The sequence below is a fragment of the Sinohyriopsis cumingii genome, chromosome 1, assembly GCF_028554795.1.
Source record: "Sinohyriopsis cumingii isolate HCF-2022 chromosome 1, ASM2855479v2, whole genome shotgun sequence".
NCBI classification, from domain to species: Eukaryota; Metazoa; Mollusca; class Bivalvia; order Unionida; family Unionidae; genus Sinohyriopsis; species Sinohyriopsis cumingii.
Genome location: NC_142961.1, coordinates 8,195,599 through 8,216,520, shown reverse-complemented (window position 1 = coordinate 8,216,520; position 20,922 = coordinate 8,195,599). Strand labels below are relative to the sequence as shown.

At 35.4% G+C, this 20,922-nt stretch overlaps 1 protein-coding gene and 1 long non-coding RNA gene across 3 annotated transcripts in view; one reads left to right on the top strand and one right to left on the bottom strand.

Moving 5' to 3' along the window:
- LOC149806387 (L-threonine 3-dehydrogenase, mitochondrial-like) overlaps window positions 1–20,922 on the top strand; it is a 50,952-nt gene that overhangs the window by 15,879 nt on the left and 14,151 nt on the right. Inside the window, exons 2-5 of one of the 2 annotated variants that reach the window (XM_089952551.1) lie at window positions 1,432–1,557; window positions 11,146–11,464; window positions 17,345–17,387; window positions 19,253–19,323. In XM_089952551.1, the coding sequence (XP_089808677.1) occupies window positions 11,290–11,464; window positions 17,345–17,387; window positions 19,253–19,323 (289 nt within the window). In that variant the 5' untranslated portion in view covers window positions 1,432–1,557; window positions 11,146–11,289. The remainder of the gene's footprint in view (window positions 1–1,431; window positions 1,558–11,145; window positions 11,465–17,344; window positions 17,388–19,252; window positions 19,324–20,922) is intronic. The other variant, XM_089952562.1, reaches the window with a different exon arrangement.
- On the bottom strand, window positions 7,742–9,165 carry LOC149806388 (uncharacterized). Its single transcript, XR_016420120.1, has 3 exons — window positions 8,930–9,165; window positions 8,343–8,418; window positions 7,742–7,878 (listed from the first exon to the last, which is right to left on the bottom strand). It is a non-coding gene; the product is annotated as an uncharacterized LOC149806388 (long non-coding RNA).

Genomic DNA, 20,922 nt, shown 5'->3' with positions numbered 1-20,922 from the left:
TTCTTGTAAGCCCCTAACTCACCCCCACCCAACCCCTGTTTTCAAATATCTTGAATTGAATTGCAGATATGAAGATGTTTCTATTACCAGCTACTAATGTTATAAATACCCATCCCATGTATACCGTACTGTTATTTGAAGATAAATATATTATCAATAGGAATACTTTAACCAGCGGTCATTGTGCCAAAGCATTTGTACCATCTGTTAATCCGAATATCATGAAAGTATACACTGTACCTTTTTTGTGAACATGTTCAAATACTCTGCTAATCTTTAACGTATGAAGGACTATTTATGTTACCCAGTTAAGCGCTCGATTGGTACTGCTTTGTACCTGTGTGCGATTTTCCATTCCGGCACAAGTAATGGTTCATACTCAACCATTCAATAATAGTGGTTTCCTCTGAGTTTTCCATTTTCCTTTATCTTGAACAACCCACCACGACCAAGGTTAAACCCTTGAGAGCGCATTTTAAATTTGTCGTGCAACGAACGGTAAATAAATGAACTTTATTCTTTAAATAGTGACTAAAAGCAAGTAAAGAATGAAAGTAACCTCGTTCTTCATAATATCAATTACTGAAGGAAAACATTCTCGAAATCAAAAAATTGTAAACAACAAGAACTTACAAGACAAAACAAAACAAAGGCGCGTCTAAAAGGAATGATCGAAAAGTACACGCATAGTAACCTCCGCTAAGTTTACTTTATATCTTTACAGAGACTTTGAAAACAGACAATGACGATACACATCACTCCACGAGTATTACCAACACAAATGTATGAGGCCCCGAGTGGCCGAGTGGTCTAAAGTGCTCACTGTTATGGTTCACTACCATCTCACCTTTGTCTGCGTGGGTTCAAGTCTCAGGCTCAGCCAATGTGGATATGTGAGAAAGCTTGCAGGTAGTTTCTCGTGGATCGGTAGTTTTCTCATGGGTTTTCCCGGGTTCTTCCTCCACTATTTATACTGACCGCCGTGTATAGCCTATTTTGTGCTGAAAAAGGCGTTAAACCCTATGGCAACAGCAACACAAATTTATAAATGTTATGATGTGACTCTTCTTAACACAGATCCTGACGTTGATGTTAACGATTTCAACACATTTAATGTCAGTTGTACAATTCTTAAACATATTGTCTCTGAGTGTATCAAAAAGTTACATTGTTGGTGGATTTTAAGTTTCGTAATTGGAGGGTATGTTCATCCCTTTTTTGTTTCAATCCGAACGAATCAAAGTCCCATTCAAGAATTTTTTTATATACAAGATCAGTTTTTTCTTCGATCCAGGACAACATGAACGTTTATCTATATTTTCAATCCTTACAAATATGTTACTTCCTTGGCTTGACCATTTACAAGTTTAAGTTTACTGAATAAATAACCTCCGCATAAAAAATAATCAGAAACACACCTTCCGGTTTTAGAATCTGATTGGACAATAAGGAGGTCGGAGGGAAGGGCTCACCTTCTCGCTTCAGACGGTACGGTTGTTGGACAACGTGGTGGCACTAGTGTTTCCATATGTATAGTTTTCTCCTGGGGAACGTTTGGTAAGTAACTTTGTAATTACTCTTATTTTTATTACAACTGAGAAACGAGCGAAGATTACTATTTATTCATACTTAATGTTGCTGTTGATTGTGAGTGTTCACTCAGCGGTGACTCTTAATTTCCCGTCAGTCATACAGCTCCGAACTTCACATGACCCGCAAATTAAAGAACATATGTTTGAAATAAATACCGTGCCGCATCTCTGGTTAACAAAATCGTTAAATTGTCCTTATATATACGAATGTAATTATTATTAACAAATATATTTTGTGGGCATACCGTTTAGACAACCTTACAAGCTTTGGTATAGAAACACGCCTCCTTACATGTGCGCTAACCTCCAAGTAAAGCAACACAGTGTATGTTGTAACTTACAGAAGGAAATGCAGTTCATTTTGCAATTAATTAATCGTGATACAAACGATAATGATGTCTGTATATAGGTGAGCTGTCCAACCAGTGCAAATCGGTAAAAAATGAATACATATTGAATAGATGTAATAATTACAAACACATGTAGGTGGTATTTCGATATTTCACTTGTTAAAATCATTGATTACTCGACTTATCTGGGACCAAAAATTCTTAATAATTCTCCTATTTCCTGCATGTGTGTGTGTGTGTGATATTTGTATTTTTAGCGTAGCTTGAACAATTTTTCAGTCATATCGCTACGATATATGCAGTGTGGCAGTTTATAGTGATGCATTAGCACTGGGGCATCTTGCCACATACATTTGGCATGATTATCCTGAACCCAGGCCCACCCAGTAACTAACACTAACCTCTTAACGCTGAGCGCCTAGCGAGGCAGATGTTAGTACCATTTTTATAAGTCTTTGGTATGACTCGACCGGGGTTCGAAGCCGCGACCTTCCGCATCCGAGGCGGACGCTTTAACCACAAGGCCACCGGAGTGATTATTTCCTGTACGTGTTGGCTTAGATGTTTAGCAACTTTCGCCACAACCTAAATGTCAACCCAAGGAATAATAAATATATGTAATTCAAGGTATCTGGTAACAACCGTTTCATAAATGTATTACATCTCAATATTCAAATTTTATAAGAAGAATGGCATTACAATTTAAAATCAAAATAATTAGCATGTTCAAAGATGTCTACCAATAGAATTTTGATTTTGTGTGCTGTCTTATTTTGGTTGAAATATAAAACAAACATAGATTAAGATATATATATTTTTTAAAAAGCAACATATGGACACATAAATACACTCAGATCAGACCCGCTGAAATGAAAAGAGAACATTGTGCAAGTGCAATACATCGTCACGCGCTACGGTCTATGAAAGGTGATGAAATATATATGGCTTAGTGGGAAGTACATACATTTGAAAAGGTTAAACAACTGAACTAGACATAGTTCTAATGATTTACATATTTACTATTTCATAGCTAAATTTTCAGTGTAAACCGTTCGATAATAGAAGTAAAAACGGTAAATGATTACGATTTTGTGACACTATGTACTATTTACGCAAACCCGCATATGCAAAGTCAAAAAGCACAAATCTCCTACGTCACGCTTGTCCCAAAAAAGAAACTTCAATTACCTTGAGCTTAGTGTCAAAGAGTGCGTTTTAATATTTGCCGGTGGAATGCTAACTTTAGGATGAAACCCATATATCACTTGTTTGTACATGTCACAAGTATTTTTTTTTTTTTTGCAAGGGGGCGGGCTAAGCAATTATTGACATGGATATGACTTTGGGAGAAGTATATGTATTTGAAAGGACTGGATCCCTGTACTTATAATATAATTCAATGTTTGCTGCATAGTCATCATTCAACATGAAAATATTAAAAAGTATAGTAGAGTGAGTTACAGGATGGCCACACGGTTCGATAACGGCCCTTATAGATCCGGTAGTTCGAAATGATATCGCAATTAGCTTATGTGAAAACTGGGTCTATATCGTTCATGCAATCATTTTATTCATAACCCCATTCAGCAGTATTAACCTATTTACACACTTAAATAATGTGTTGGTGGTTATTTTTTTAATAAAAATTTTAATTTTTTGTGGGGGGTGGGTGGGATGGGGGTTGATTTTGGAATATGAAGATTAAGTATAATGACTTAATTTTTTCTGTCGTAATTGTGTCAGGACCGGTAAAGACAGTATCGGATGAGATCACCTTCGTAACGGTCACAACAAACAACTACTGACGTTTCAAAAGAACGCCTTTACCCGAGCATACGTCGCGAAATATGGAAAATATGTTTCTAAGTTACGCTTGTTCCGATAGTTTAACGAAGCAGGGTAGATTATCATTTGCTTGTTTTGTTTTGCCCAGGCACTACATTTCCCAATCAGCACTAAAGTAAAAGATCAAAGCAAAGACACTGTAGTGTGGCAGCTAATTATTTTTGTACGTTTCCTATTCAAGATATGATTCATGACCTATAAATTCACGAGATACAGATTTCTTAGGAGTGAGATTAAATTCCTGTGACAAAGGTTTTCGAGAATTTGATAGATTAATTGACGGGTTTATGATCATATATATAATCGTCGTGTAATCAATCTAATTTTGTTTAAGCACTTTTGGAGATAAAATTCTGTCTAGTGACATTTGATATAAACCAGATATTATTATCAATGGATGAAAATTAGTAAAATTCTGTAATATTGCAAGTGCAATTTTAAAAACTTAAAATTTATATATTTAAAACTTAATTTTTCGCATGGAGATGGTTCTTCGTTACTGCCATTGATATTTGATTCGTCACTACCATATTCATACCCTTCACGAGCAATTACTGGCTGGGACTAGAATGGTATATTTACTGATTATTGGCGCAGTGCCAAAAATCTTGCGTCTACCAATTATTGAACTGATTGACTAACCGTATATATATGAAGAAAAAAAAAAAGAATATGTCCATGCAATGGTTCATTTATAGAAAAAAATTGTTAGTTCAACAGGAAATCAATAATATATCTATACCTTATCCCTTAAAACGCTTTTATATCATCGTTATTAGTTCTGTTTGAGTAGTTACATTTTACTTTCAAACTATGTAATTTTGTAAAATTTTAAACAACTTTAATGTTCCTGAATTTGGAAGTATGTACCTACCAGAAGAGCATCCACGATTATGACGCGAAACAGCTTGAAGTATAGACCATTCTTAGAATGTATTCATATATTCATGTGACCCTGGGTCAGCGAATCCAAAACGAGGCTAATATAGGCACCAGCTTCATTTTACCTCGCAACCATGGCTGCCACAGTTGATACCGGCAACAGAAAAAATCGTGACAATTATTGTGACAATTATTGTTGTGTTCCGTTGTGCAATGGGAATGCTAGAATTCACATAGATTTAAGCTTCCACCATATCCCATCAGTGAAGAAGATGGAGCTTCGTAGAAAATGGATTGTTGCAATACGTCGTGATGAGGGGCTGAATTTTAAGGTAAGAAACTGGATGATTGTTGGTGTGTTTATATTTTCTTGCAAATGAATGATGTAAGAATAAGAATTCCAAACGCAAAATAGATTCTGTCGATGAAGTAAATGATTGTATGTATGTGTGTTTTATAATGACAGGTTTCTAAAAATGTTACCCCTAGTCCCATTCCACATAACGGGGTCATCGAAAACTGGGCGTACCTCCAAGCAGCGCATTTTTATAAGAAATTATGAATTTTGCGTAGGAGTAGTAAGTACAGAAAAAGTAAAGTTATTACCTCGTTAAAAATACAAGTAGAATGTAAATGACCACGATAGAGAAGAGAGATAGCACCAGTACAATGAAAATGATGAGAGTACAAGTTGAATGAAATTACGAGAGAGAGAGAGAGAGAGTGGATAAGAATTAATGAAGCTGTTGATAAAACATCACTGCATAATTTCTCTTATTTACTCTGAAAAGACCTGATTTATGTGGGGTTTATTTTGTTTGCTGTTCTCCTCCAGATGGCACTGATATTTAATCAAACCATAGCTTTGTAACTTTTGTTTTACACATTTATTTCATGGTGTGTGCATGACACAGTGCTTATGTGTATGAGAGAGAGAGAGAGAGAGAGAGAGAGAGCAGACAATCAGTGGAAAGCAGCCTCTGTTAAAACTCTTGTATAATTTTAAATTATAGTGAAGCTGGTAACTTTACTAGTTATATTTTTTTGTCTCCATTATAGTTAACAAATGTTGATGAAAAGCTACATTATTATTTTATCTTCTTCAGATCCTGTGAGTTGCATATAGCATGCAAAAGTAAAATTACAGAGCTGGAGAAGAGACTGAGGAAAGCAGTAACAGAATTGGAAGAGAAGGAAAGGCAACTGCAAGATTTGAATAAACAAAAATAAACATGGAGAAATTTGGATTGAACAGATTTACAGATGATGATGAAATGATAGAATTTTACACTGGTTTTCCCACATATGAGGTTTTTATAACCTTCTTCAATAGCACCAAACCTACTGCAATTAGAATGAAGAGCTTATATTACAGCACAGGGAATGACATCAACATCAGGGGACGGCAAAAGGCAATGGACCCAGTGGATGAACTTTTCATGTTTTTGTGTAGATTTAGATGTGGATTTCCGATTGAAGATATGTCTGTTCGATTTAATATTCACAGGTATTCTGTAAGTCGGAAAATAATCATGTGGACAAATTATTTGTATTTCTTACCAAGTTGTGAGCAGGTTCAAGCAAATATGCCTCTCGATTTTCAACTGTCCTACCCAGGAAGTAGAATTATTATTGACTGCACAGAAATATTTACAGAAAGACCCTCATCTCTAGTGCTTGCATCAAAGACTTATTCAAACTACAAAACTCACAACACCTGAAAAGGTTTGGTAGGGATAGCCCCACACGGTGCAATCACGTGTGTCTTCCTTGTACTCTGGATGCATGAGTGATGTGGAGATCACAAAGCTGTCAGGGCTTATAGATTTGTTAGAACCAGGGGACCAAATCATGGCAGATAAAGGTTTTGTTTTACATAAAGTTTTAGAAGGTACTGGTGTTTCCATTGCAACACCACACTTTCGGTGTAGTTATGGGTAGTTCACAGCTTCCCAGGTGGAAACCAATCAAAAAATTGCAAGCCTGAGGATACATGTGTAAAGATACATTAAGAGGGTGAAAGAATACAAAGTTATTACAGTCTGTGGTGCCTTTGACAATTTCTGGGTCAATAAATCAGTTGTGGACAGTAGCAAATGTACTGACTTTGTTCAAATGACCACTAATTAAACAAAAGAAATAGCATTTTGTGACATGGAAGTATCATGTAGAACTTGTGAATGAAAACAAAGATACTGAGACATTATGAAAGTACCACATAAGGTTCATTTTATTGACATTTCAGTAGTTTATTTTTAGACCTTAAAATCATGCCACATTTCATTGGCATCTTGTCATGCAAATACCTTTTAGATGTGTGAATCTTGTTCATTTTATTAACATTTCAGTAATATACAAGTTTTTTTAAAACACCTTTAGTAACATCGTGTAATATTTCAATGACATCTTGAATTTCATGCAAATACCTTTGGTAAGATGTGTGTATGTCGATATATATATATATATATATATATATATATATATATATATATATATATATATATATATATATATATACACACACACACACAATTATTCAAAGGGTTCATGTGAAAATGATACACAATTCTATAATGCATCTATGGGTGACTGTTCCGGCCTATATACATATATAGTAAGCAAAACCAGCTACGCTGAATTTAAAATTGACAATTTATGTAAGTAGATTTTAAAAGCAATGCAACAAAGTCCACATTGGCAAATGACTTGCAGCCATTTTGCTTGGAGTTGTCAGAATGATTTAATAATGTAAAGGCATAGAAAATTCATTTTAATATATCTTACAAAACATTCATATGCATATATACAAACAGGAGAACGTACTAAATGAGGTAGAATCTATAACAGAAGAGATCAAGCTTGTCCTTGACAGCTTGCCAAAATTCCCTGTCAAACAGAATAGTCTCAACATGAAAGTCATTTTCCAACCACACACAGAAATCACACCATTCCAGTCCTGTAACTGCCAACTGCATTTGAACTTGGTAGTAGTAGTTGTGGTTTGTCTTCAATTTCAAGGCATCATTAGAGACCGCAAGGTACTTCAGAGATAGTAAAGTGTCTGCAACTGGACATTTAATCTCCAACAAACCATAAGGGGGGGTCATGTTGGGGTTGTAGACTTTACGATCAGGAGTTGCAGCAAGCCAATGACAAAATGGGCTCACAATTATGCCACTTGGGTACAGATTGACATTGTCATTCATTCTCTAGAAGAAAAAAGTTATTTTTTTTATATAAAAACAAACCAAAATCATAAATCGCAATAATTTAAAAGGTGATTTTGTTTCTTATTCAAATAAAATGTTCCTACACACTGGGGTGTCATTTATGCAATACAAATTATTTTCCTTGATTTCTTAAGCAGGTTTTACAAATTTTTGTTGTTGAAATTTCTTTTAAAAAGGATACAAATCGGATAATTTTCTTTTCTTCTTTTCTTTACAGCATACTCATTTTGTATTCCAAAAGCAATCCTAATTTAGGAAAATAGACAGTCCTGGAAAGTTTATTTGAAGAAATATGATATGGCCAAACTGTATCGTAGACAGCATTTATGCAAGATCTGAATTTCGATAATATTTTAAGTGTTGAAATATTAAAAATATCTGTGCATGTTGAATATAATTTTAATAATTTATAATATAAATATGAATGAAAATGACAGGTTTACCTCAACAACATGTGGTGACTCGTTCTTCTTTTGTGATCTAAAACACCGTCCCTTGACAAGGCATTCATTTCCATCTCTATAAAATGAAAATAAAAGAGAAACTCAGTTTAACAAACAGATTAACATAATATCCCATACATAAAATGACAAAATGTTATATTGTTTAGACACGATTATTCCCTATTATGTTTACTTGATCTAATGTGTGCAGTTACATACTGGGTGTTAAATTCATCCATCTACCAAAAAAATGGGTAAATATAAAAATGTCAGGTTGTGTACTTTTGATACATATTAAAATGCAAGGTATGCACCCAAAACTATTTAAAGCGCACCACAAAGTCTCTATTGGTGAGGAAGGGGGCGTGGTTGGTTAAAAGGGCAGTTTGTGTCACTATGCACGTTTTGTAAATGTTTTATTTTGACCGCGTGTTTTGACCACAGTACTGACTGACAGCTGTACATCTAAATCAGACCTACTCAGAAAAAAAAATATGCTTTAAATAGTTTCATTTCTATATCGTTAACTTGTGTTTTGTGTGCAGTAGAGAAAAAGTACACTCAAGATAGGACGTAAATCAACTTACCTTTAAGAGAATGGACATATCCCTCACTGTAATACTTGAATCCTTTTGTCATCTGTTCATTCCTTGAACTGCTGGAGACACCCGTGATGAAATTCTCAACGAATGTAAAAGAAATATCTGGCAAACAGCTCAGATCGTTACTCGATGTACAGTAAGACGCCATATTTTTTTCTCAGTCTGCCTACTGTAGCCTCGTTTTCGCGATACATTAATATTCATGAGGATCTCATTAAGAATGGTCTATACAGTATGAATATATTAATGATTTCCGATTGAGCAATAAAAATCCACTCTGTCTCTCTCTATCTGTCCCTCTCTCTCTCGATATATATATATATATATATATATATATATATATATATATATATATATATATTAGCGATCAAGTCCCTCTTGTGGGTACTGCGTTTGCTTCATGCATTTAAAGTTAAGAGCCACTTCCTATTGTAAATAAGGTGCGTGTACAACAAGTTCTTGATTGGTTAATAGTGTTCCAAATTCTGCTCTGATGAACCTGGGTTTGTCCCACGCAAATCCGTGAACAATAATATTCCTAAAACTGATGTATATCCTTTGTATGGACACTATTCAAGAGCCTGTCAACAATCCAATCTATGTAAATGTAAAGTTTTGGTTCGATTAATGGTTAATGAAATTAAATTATGATTGAGTTTAAAGTTATGACCTAGTCACTATACGATGTGTTATCTAAATATAAAGGTCATGATTTATGTAATGATATAGATTCAACATGAGTGGCCGAGTGGTCTAAAGCGCTCATCGTTCAGGATCACTGCCAGCTCGCCTCTGTCTGCGTGGGTTCGACTCCAAGGTTCGGCTGGCGCGGGTACGTGGGAAAGCCTCCCAGTAGGTTCTCGTAGGTCGGTGGTTCTTCCCGGGGTTTTCCAGGGTTCTTCCTCCATGGCGTTAAGCCCTAGAACAACAACTGAATGTTATAGTCTACAACATGTACTAAAGATGTTATAATCTGTTAAAGTTATATGTGGAGGAAGCAGCGAGGAAATGTGTAATGAAAATGATGCTGCGGGATAATGAAGAAGAAGAAAAAAATGAAGGAGTTTAGGAACATTTATTTGGATAAATATTGTCGCAGGTATTGCGTACGGGTGATATACTGATGATTGGCTGGAATTTGGATAAGACCGCACCACATGAGTAGATTTCTTTTAATTGACACCAAATTCCCCAAGAGTTTTCCTGTGCAGTGTATATAGTATGATTGCTTACGCGGCGTTCTCGATCGGTCCACTCCTGGTTAGACTTAATCAATATCATCTCACTGACCCAACTGAACGTCAAGCTGAGTTGAAGTAGTTAGCGAATTTCGCACTGATTTTATTGCGATTATGACTTTTGTGGTTATTTATTCGTTTTCTACAATCGACGGTTTTGCCCACATTTTGAATTGAACATTTTCTGCATGACTGGAGATAAACTGTATTTTAGGCTCAACATCCTTACTTCTGACTGATACTATATTTAGCAGGTGACGCCAAAATTCAGAACGATTTTGTATCGGTCATAACTTTAAAAATTTAGGACGTGCTTGTCTCTCAGATATATTCGGCAGAAGCTGTTGTTTTGTCCAAAGTTATCTTGACACGTCACAAACGGTCCCTGAGACTATTGGATACAATGTACGCAGTCATAAAGTTTTTGAAATATGTACTTCAAATGTTTGGTGAAATCGATCTGGTGCCAACGTCTTTGAGTATATGTTTCTGGCGTTCTGGGTTTAATATTTCAGGATAAATGTACATACATCTGAAGGTCACAACGGCTCAGAAAGTTTCAAGTTAATCCATCATTACTCGATCAGTTTTGCATGAAATATTATGCGATAGGCAGATTATCAAACTAATTGACTGATTGTTGAACACACACACACACACACACACACACACACACACACACACACTATAAACTGTCACACTGCAGACATCGTAGCGATACGGATGCAAAATTGTCAAAGCTTCGTTAAAAATTCAAATCACGCACACACGCACACACACACACACACACTTATACTAGAATACAATATTTAAACTACCAGAGGCAATCTATATGGTAAATTATATATATATATATATATATATATAATGTATGTATTTATGTATGCATATATGGATATATAATACAATGTATGCACTTCATCACTTTTGAATTACATTTCCTGTATTGTTTTCTTTTTATAGAAAATCCGTCTCCAAAATCCAGACGGCAACAGAGCTGATCTACTCGTTGCTGATTTACAGTCACGTCCATATACAACAGGAATTGTTCTTGGCTCGTAATATATCATCACTTATTTCAACAACAAAAATTAAAAACTGATTGGCATGGCTTTAAGAACTTTCGTGAAGAATGTTTTTTCAAGAACCGCACCATTTTTGCCCCATCAAACAACGGAATGTCAGATTCCGGTGGGATTAATGACACTGACGTCCCGCAGATGCATCCACAATCCCGCGGACGTGCAACACCAAGAACAGCATCCGGTCGTATTAATCACAGGTAAAGTAAACGTTGTCCAGAATATTTTTTCCTAGAGCCAATGTGTTGGCATCCGTCTCAATGTTTCTTTGTTCTCTCTCTCTCTCTCTCTCTCTCTCTCTCTCTCTCTCTCTCTCTAAAACAATGATTATTAAACAAGGAAATAATATTTTAGCAAGCAAATTTAATGGAAAAAATGTTAATAGAAAGGTGTAAAGGGTAATATGGCATTGTGCTGCAGTCAAGCCCTAAATTAACACGCTGATTGAAAAGTCAAGCTGTATGTATTTATTGATCATGCTGATTAAGACGACTTACACAAGAAATGCGCTGCCTATCTAGAACGCCATCTATATGGACTCGATTACCCATCATGTTCACGGCCAATATGTTGAACTTGAAGATTACTTCCCGGATTATAAAGAAATTTGTGTAGCAGTAATTTTTTCTCATCTGCGTGAGCATGTTGAGATACATATATAATAGTCGAACCGCTCCAGTGGCCTAGTGGTTAGAGCGTCCGCAGCGGATATAGGAGGTTATGGGTTCGATCCCCAGCTGAGTTATACCAAAGACTTTAATAAAATGGTACTAACAGATGCCTCGCTTGTCGCTCAGCATTAAGAGGTTAGTGTTAGGACTGGTGTCAGGATAATGTGACTGGGTGGGACATCATGGTACATGTCTGCGGCATGATGCCCCAGTGCTAGACACACACACACACACACACACACACACACACAGATATATATATATATATATATATATATATATATATATATATATATATATATATATATATATATATATATATATATATATATATGTATGTATGTATGTATAGTAGTCACTTTTTCAGCGGTTTCGGTAATAACGAATGTTGAAATACTGTATTTGCATTTTAAGTCAAATTTTGTTTTTATGCTGTGCTTTGCTTGAAGTCTCTGTCTCGTTTGTTTGTGAACAGTGTTATAAAGTGTTTTTGTTAAAATTTGGAAATAACATATCTTCAGCATTAGTTACTGTATTAGTTACAGAAACTCTTTGATAATCTTACTATAGGTCTAACGGTTATACGCTGATAAGCAAGTTGATCATGTATTGCCTGACTAGCTTACTTAGGCATCATGGTGAATAATGTTAAAACAGTGTGAATAGCATCATGGTGAACAATGTTAAAACTGTGAATGGCATCATGGTGAACAATGTTTAATCTGTGTGAATGGCATCATGGTGAATAATGTTAAATCTGTGTGAATGGCATCATGGTGAATAATGTTAAAACTATGAATGGCATCATGGTGAATAATGTTAAAACTGTGTGAACGGCATCATGGTGAACAATGTTAAAACTGTGAATGGCATCATGGTGAATAATGTTAAATCTGTGTGAATGGCATCATGGTGAACAATGTTAAAACTATGAATGGCATCATGGTGAACAATGTTAAAACTGTGTGAACGGCATCATGGTGAACAATGTTAAAACTATGAATGGCATCATGGTAGACAATGATAAGCTGTGTGAATGGCATCATGGTGAACAATGTTAAAACTATGAATGGCATCATGGTGGACAATGTTAAAACTGTGTGAATGGCATCATGGTGAACAATGTTAAAACTATGAATGGCATCATGGTAGACAATGATAAGTTGAGTGAATGCAATCAAGGTGAACACTATATAGTGCCTTTACAAACAGAATAAAATTCCATCCACAATGATGCACCATTGTAACCAACCCAGGCCGATCAAATAATGGGATTCCAGCCCACACGTTTTTGGTCACAAGTCCGGCAAGCTAACCACTGAACAATCGCCATTCCTCTGACTAGATGGAAATTACAGATTGTGTCGTTCCTTGCTGTGACAACGGATGAATGGAAAATAAAAAGCCAGTAATGTTTTGATAAATAATCTTTGTCATGTCATGAGAAAAATCATTTTCAAAATTCCATATAAAATCGCGTTTATATTTATGCAAGTTATCATCGAACGAAGAGAAGAAACGACACATATACCTGACCCCATGAAGGAAAGCATACATTCAGTTTTGTATTAGAAGGGTTCTCCGACGTTTTTTATTTAAAACGTAACGCGTACCTTCCTTCTCCGTCCATTTGTAACAACCAACAATAAAGTCCTAAAGCATTGCCCATGCTTCCTCAGAACTTTCCTGGTAATCATTGGTATTCCATTTACAAAAATAGTACACAAATTAATTTATGAAAGCGAAAAAATCACAAAATTTCTTTAATTATCGGGTATTAACGTATGTGTTTTCTTAAATCTTCAAACATGGATATTATGTACTTCTACAGTTAAGATAACGTGATTCCTTTCATTTGATCATCAATCATGGCAAATTCATATCGATGTTTGAATGGAATACTTAAAATCCTTCCTCAATTTTTATATAGATACAACCAGCACATTTATTTTATGTATACATATAAAATGACGGCACGCATATCAGCAAGGAAACATAGTTTTTGACCACAGGCCTTATAAAATCAAGTAGTGTAGTAATAACACGATAGAATGTTAAAGGTGGAAAAAATGCCATACATACATATGTTATGTAAAATTAAATTTTTTCAGGCTGGATTTCCAACGATGTTATTTTCTGGATTACTTTGGAACCACCGTCCTTACAGTCATTATAACATTGCAGACAGACAATTATCATTAATTAGTTTAGGCAAGATATAATCTGTCCAAATATTCTGAGTGGCATCGAAATAAATGACAAACTTTTATATTGGACACCTACCCACCAAGAGACTAGTTTGAGGCAGTACGGTAATTACGACATGCAAGGCTGATCACAAGGCCAAATACGTGACCAAAATAAATCAATTTTATTTGCCCTACATACGTCAAAATTAGTTACTTATCTAGATTTATCACGGGGAAGTCAGCTTGAGTTTAAGGTGTACGAAACACTCTAGCAAAACGCGTGGCTTGATTAGTGATCAGTCCCAGGTAAAACGTCCCCATTTTATGAACTAGCAGTATTTGTTTTAAATGTGGTTTTGGTTCGTAAATCGCATCAATAAGTTAGCCATGCTTGCCAGGTTGTTCTTTTTTGGGTTGTTTTTTTACGCCTAGTGATAAAGTTACAATAAATAAGCAGACAAGCAAGTGCATTACCTGCTACCAAAAAGTTAATTATTGCTGCCGAAATTCACAAAATGTTTGGTAATATTTAGATAATTCGTATAAATTAATGTCACACATTTATATATCACCTGAAACTAAATCTTATGAACTGCATTAAACTACGTATTGACCTTAATCGTGTGAATCTCGCTGCAGACATCTAGAATTTACCGTATATGAACTAATTGATATTAATTAAAACGCAAGCGAAATTCATAATTCAGTTGGTTTATAATTACCCCAGAATTATCATTACCTACAAAAGCCAACTGGAACTGATATTAAAGATGAAATTTTTATTAAGGGAAATAGAGGCGGAAAACTGAATCGGCTATATTAGCACAAACTATGAATTGTTAACAACGGGTGGACATTGCGATAACAGAAAGTGTGCTATCCATTCGGTCTTTGATTTAACGATCAATTCGGTTGCTTTGCATATGTCTATATCCTCTGATAATCATAAATTTTATTTTTATTCAGGTATAATTTGTGATTAAGAGAAATGGTCTTTTAAATTTTATTATAAAAAGTCTAGAATGACCCAGATAAAACCCAAATATCAACGCTGTTGTGTCAAATTATTTGGATATCGTGATAAATGAGGAAATTAATAAAGGTAGGTGAGCGGCTCTGTCAAAACCTCTGGGAAGTATATGTAGCCACAGGCCTGTTGTATGTGGCATGTCTAATCAACTCAATTGTCTACGCTAGTATTTTATTTACGAGCCCCAATTAAAGGTCAACCGAAACATATTTATTTGCTATAAAAGCCTGCACTATATAAGGATCATTTTTAACATAACATGTGCACGTTGACCTTAAATCACTAGGGAGTGGTCTACGGCGCTCGCCTTTACATATCATTCGCATCTCACCTGTCCGCATGGGTTCGAATCAAACGTGGATATGCGAGAAAACTTGCCCGTCACTTCCCGTGGGATGTTGGTTATTCACGATTTTTCCTCCACCAAAATCTACTGGCCACCATTTGCTGAAAAATAGCGGTAAACCCATAAAACAAAACATTAAATCAGTATTTGTTGTTTTGCATCTATGACTAAACCCAAGATATTCCTCATAAAGAAGATTCGACTGGCACCAATAAATTGTCATGGTCTGCTGACCTTGTAATTCTTGTCCCACTTACATGAAGCGTTGCATTTCTAGTGGGAGGTTATCGTTGGTTCCAAATACAGATTCTAGATTTCATAAATATGAAAGCTGTAATTTCATTGGTGAATCAAAATGTCAGTGACCTTGCATCGGTGTACACGTTACATTGATCTGTTATAAGTAGTTCTCGATTCAAATATTTATTTTTTGTCTGGCGGGGCTGGGATGGGGACGAGTGGTCTTAATAAATGTATTATATGTGCAATCAGTGATGAAACCAAATATGGCACAAACGTTCCAAACCGGCTTGGCCATGTAACTTTATGTCAATAATTCCGATTCCCCCCAACCCCTTTTTCTTTCATAATACCCATTTATTCAAGTTTGGAATGACTATATATCTATATATATATATATATATATATATATATATATATATATATATATATATATATATATATATATATATATATATATATATATTGTACTCTAATATGAATTGAATTGTATATAACGAAAATGGACATTAATTTAACACTGCATATGCACGTTGTGTTTCCAGTGTAAAAGACGGGGGGGGGGGGGGGGGCTGGATATTGAGATGCATGACATGAGTGATTTAAGTTTTAAAGCTAAAGAAATTAATAAATAAAACTGCAACCGACAACTGATTTACTCTGTTTACATGAATATATGTTATGTCATTTACTGTGTGTGGTCAGGTAAAAGTAAAAATAGGAATACCTTGCAGATAATCCACATTATCAGAAGTGATTCAAACATACCCTCAGCGAAATTCATGTAAATTTAGGCAATATATAATACTATAATACATCATTATCTGGACATAATGCGAATAAGTGTCGGGTGAAGTAAGTTTATCACTATGAATAAGTGTCGGGTGAAGTAAATTTATCTCTATGAATAAGTGTCGGGTGAAGTAAGTTTAGCTCTGATGGATAAGTGTCGGGTGAAGTAAGTTTATCTCTATGAATAAGTGAGTTTTTGAGCCTTATTTCAGATTAGCATAAGGTAATTAAGTATGCGAGAAAAAGAGAAATAGATTATACTAACTGGGTCAGGTAATAGAGGATACCTGCCAAATAAACTATATTGATCTGACGCATCTGTATAATAACTGGGTTTTTTTTTATCAACCTTACATGCCTGCTGCGCATTTTTCACCATATAAAAAATACATTAAACCATAATGGACGAGAACATATTTATGAAGCATATTTTAATGAACTACTTTCTTAAGCAAATTTCTATATCTGGTACTAGAAATATGTCCATCGACGAATGTAGAAGAATAATACCGTATTACCCCTGTCCGCTGTGCGAATGATTACTGTCAACGCTTAGACCGGAATGTGCGTTAATCTAACAAAGACACATGCAAAGTTTTACAGATGATTTTTTTAGACCCTAATAGAAAAATTCAACTGCAGCCTCTGTGTTTTCTATGATTAAATTGTACGTTTTTTTATTCATTACATGGACTGACGGAGAAGGTGACATATGTGGTCACGAATCTGTCCTTTCATGTCCTCAGCTGAAACTGCAGCCCAGCTTTATCGAACAGTTTCTGGGTAATCCCATATGTCTTTGATTCTTACAGGCAGCCAGGGACAACTTGGAACCGGACTGGCGCGAATGCTCAGGTAAATTTGTCACATGTCAGTAATTGAAAATCTATATCATTCATCCATTTTATTTTCTAATAAATTCTCTTCTATCTCCCTATCTTTTATTTTTTAATATCATTTTATTAATGCTCTTATCATCAGTTGGCTACCGGCAATAGTAAAGATTTTGTGTGTGGGTGTGGGGGAAGGTGGCAGGATACTATCATTAGTAGCCTAATGATGATATAATAATGACCCCCATACCAGTAAAATAGTCTGACAAATTCCATATATAGTGGGGACTGCTCCAGTGGCCTTAAGGTGAGAGCGTCCGCCTCGGGTGCAGGAGGTTGCGGGTTCAACTCTTGGTTCTGTCATAACGAAAGACTTATACAAATGGTACTAATAACTGCCTCGCTAGGCGCTCAGCAGTAAGAAGTTAGTGTTAGGACTGGTCTGCCTGGTGTTAAGATAATGTGATTGGGTGAGACATGTGCTACATGTCTTCGGCATGATGCCCCAGTGCTAGACATTACTATAAACTGCTAGACTGCAGACATCATAGCGATATGGCTGAACATTTTTTAAAGCTACGTTAAATATCTAAATCATACACACACACACACACACCACAAAAAATATTTGGAATAATATCTCGACCAGGATTGTAAATAACTTAATATCTTGATTATTGCAACAAGTAGGACAGATTTATGTTGTGTAAATGTATCCTTCACGATTACGCGTAGGTTATTTATGATGTGTTAAGATATCCTTCATGGTTACACATGTTATTTATGATGTGTTAAGATATCCTTCATGGTTACACATGTTATTTATGATGTGTTAAGATATCCTTCATGGTTACTCGTAAATTATTTATGTTGTGTTAAGATATCTATGGCTACACGTAGGTCATCTACACTGTATTAAAATATCCTTCATACTATACGTAGGTAGTGTCTGTTGTGTTAAGATATCCTTCATCGCTACACGTAGGAGATTCAGGGCTCAATACGAGAGTATTATTTTAAACATATTTAGATCTCAGGCAGAAGTTTTCCTAAATCCTTCTAACCCTAACAGAGATAATGGAACCAACAGCTATGAATAATGAGCGAAAAATTAAAATAAAAGAACCATGACAGCGAAGTATGTTTGGTAAACTTTAACCTTTTTACCTAACTTTAAAAGGACCCGAATACTGTACGATAGCTTGGTACATTATACAGTCCAAGTTCTTTAACTGGTTTCAACATATGTATGGTAAGTTGTTGAAGGAGGTAGGTTTCCTCCAACTCATAGATTTTCTCATGATAACAACTGAGCCATCCAGAATATATTGTTTTAGAGGTTAGAACCAGTGGTACGATGGAAATAAATATTAGACTTACCTACATACCTATCTAGCTCCACATATACATACATAATTAAATGTACATACCCACCATATTATCATTTTTTGCTAAACTTTTAGCGGAACATTTGAGATCTATAAACCAATCTATCATCTGTCTGTCTATCATCTCACTGTCTGTCTATCAATCTATCTATCCAGACTCACCGACAGATAGACAGACACATCCTGACACCCTGAAGTATTATACCCTTATATGTACAAAGCTTACTCAATACCTCAGTGTTTTACTAAACGTTGATCTGGAGATTCTTGTAAAACAATGTTAAACATTTGTGCCATTTCGGAATGTTGGGCATTTACAATCTTGGTAATTAGTTTCTCTTCCATTTTAGATTTCTTGCGTATATTATGTTACAATTTTACCAAGAATTAAAGATTTTGAAAAATTTGAAATGTATCATCATGAAACTTGTCTATTGCAATCAGCGTTCTGAACAGAAGCTCGTGCGGGCCTACATTTCATGACCTTCTGTTCTTCCAGGGCCAGATATGGCAAGAACAATGTGATCATGTCTGATATTGTCAAACCCAGAGAACCTGTGCACAAAAGTGGTAAGCTAGAGTTTGTGTACGCATATTTGTGTGTGTGTGTGTGGTATATATATATATATATATATATATATATATATATATATATATATATATATATATATATATATATATATATTCATTTGTCTGCAGCATTTGACACAATAGACCATGATATATTACTTCACCGTCTCCAGCATGTATTTGGCATTCATGATTTAGCCATAATGTGGTTCAAGTCATACTTGGTCAACAGGACACAGATGGTGTTTGCAAATGGAATAAACTCCAGCCCAGTTAATCTATGTTATGGTGCTCCTTCCACAGGGGTCTGTTCTTGGACCTGTTCTGTTCAATATATACGCTCAGCAGCTCTCAAGTGTCATATATCATCCAGTGTCTCACCAATTGTACGCTGACGATACCCAAATATACAAATATTGCCACCCAACGGAAGTTGATGCTACCATCCAAGGTGTAGAGAGGTGCATATCCGATGTGAAATCATGGATGACATGTAACAAGCTGCAGATGAATGATGATAAAACTGAGTCCATTCTGGTCACAACACAAAATACTTTCTCATTCACATCCTTTACCTCAAATAATAAATATCAGCAACACCAACATTAAATTCACACAGTCAGTATGAAACCTATTTGTTACTCTGGACAGTACTCTCACATTGCACCAACATGTCATGAACATATGCAAGGCTGCATATCTTGAGCTGAGACGCATCAGCTCCTTTCGCAAGTATATTTCATTTGATGCCACTAAAACACTTGTATGTTCATTAGTACTTTCAAGACTGGACTATTGTAACTCAGCTCTGTCTGGTTCATCTCATTTTCTACTCCAGTAACTTAAAAAGTTCAAAAAACAGCTGCTCGGATCATACTTAGAGTACTACGATCAGAGCGCACCTTCCCGCTGCTCTGTATCCTACACTGGCTATCCATTCAATCCAGAATCAAATATAAAATTTGTTCTCTGTGCTACGTTTCACTGACGGACTCCAGTCCAATATACCTATTCAACCTCACTCTTGTATACACACCAGCAAGATACTTACACTCCTCTTCTGAAAATCGTATACTCAATATTCACACATGAAAACGAAGTCATATGGACAACGTTCTTTTGCAATCCAGGGCCCAGCAACGTGGAATGAATTGCCCACTGAACTTTGACACAAATACACAGTGATCCCATTCAAGAGTGCTCTTAAAACTCACTTATTTCGACTGCAAGAACAAACTTAAAGACCTAATAATGTTTCCTACCTTAAATATTCCAACATGTTTTTTATGTTTTCTAATTTCATGCTGTTTTTTTTTTTAAATCATATCATTAGATATGTTTTTTATGTTATAGGTGTTGTCTAATGTTGTAAAGCGCTTAGAGCTTCTAAAGAGTAAGCGCTATACAATGTCCTCATTTTTCTTCTTCTTCTTTTTGTTCTTCTTCTTCTTATTATTATTATTATTATTATTATTGTATGAATCCTGCAAAATGAAAATGTTTCTCTTCGTGCCGCGTCAATTTTTATTCACCCATATTGCGCAGTGATAACACGATTGATTTTCACGATTGTGTTCTCAGGATCAGTATGTGCAAAAG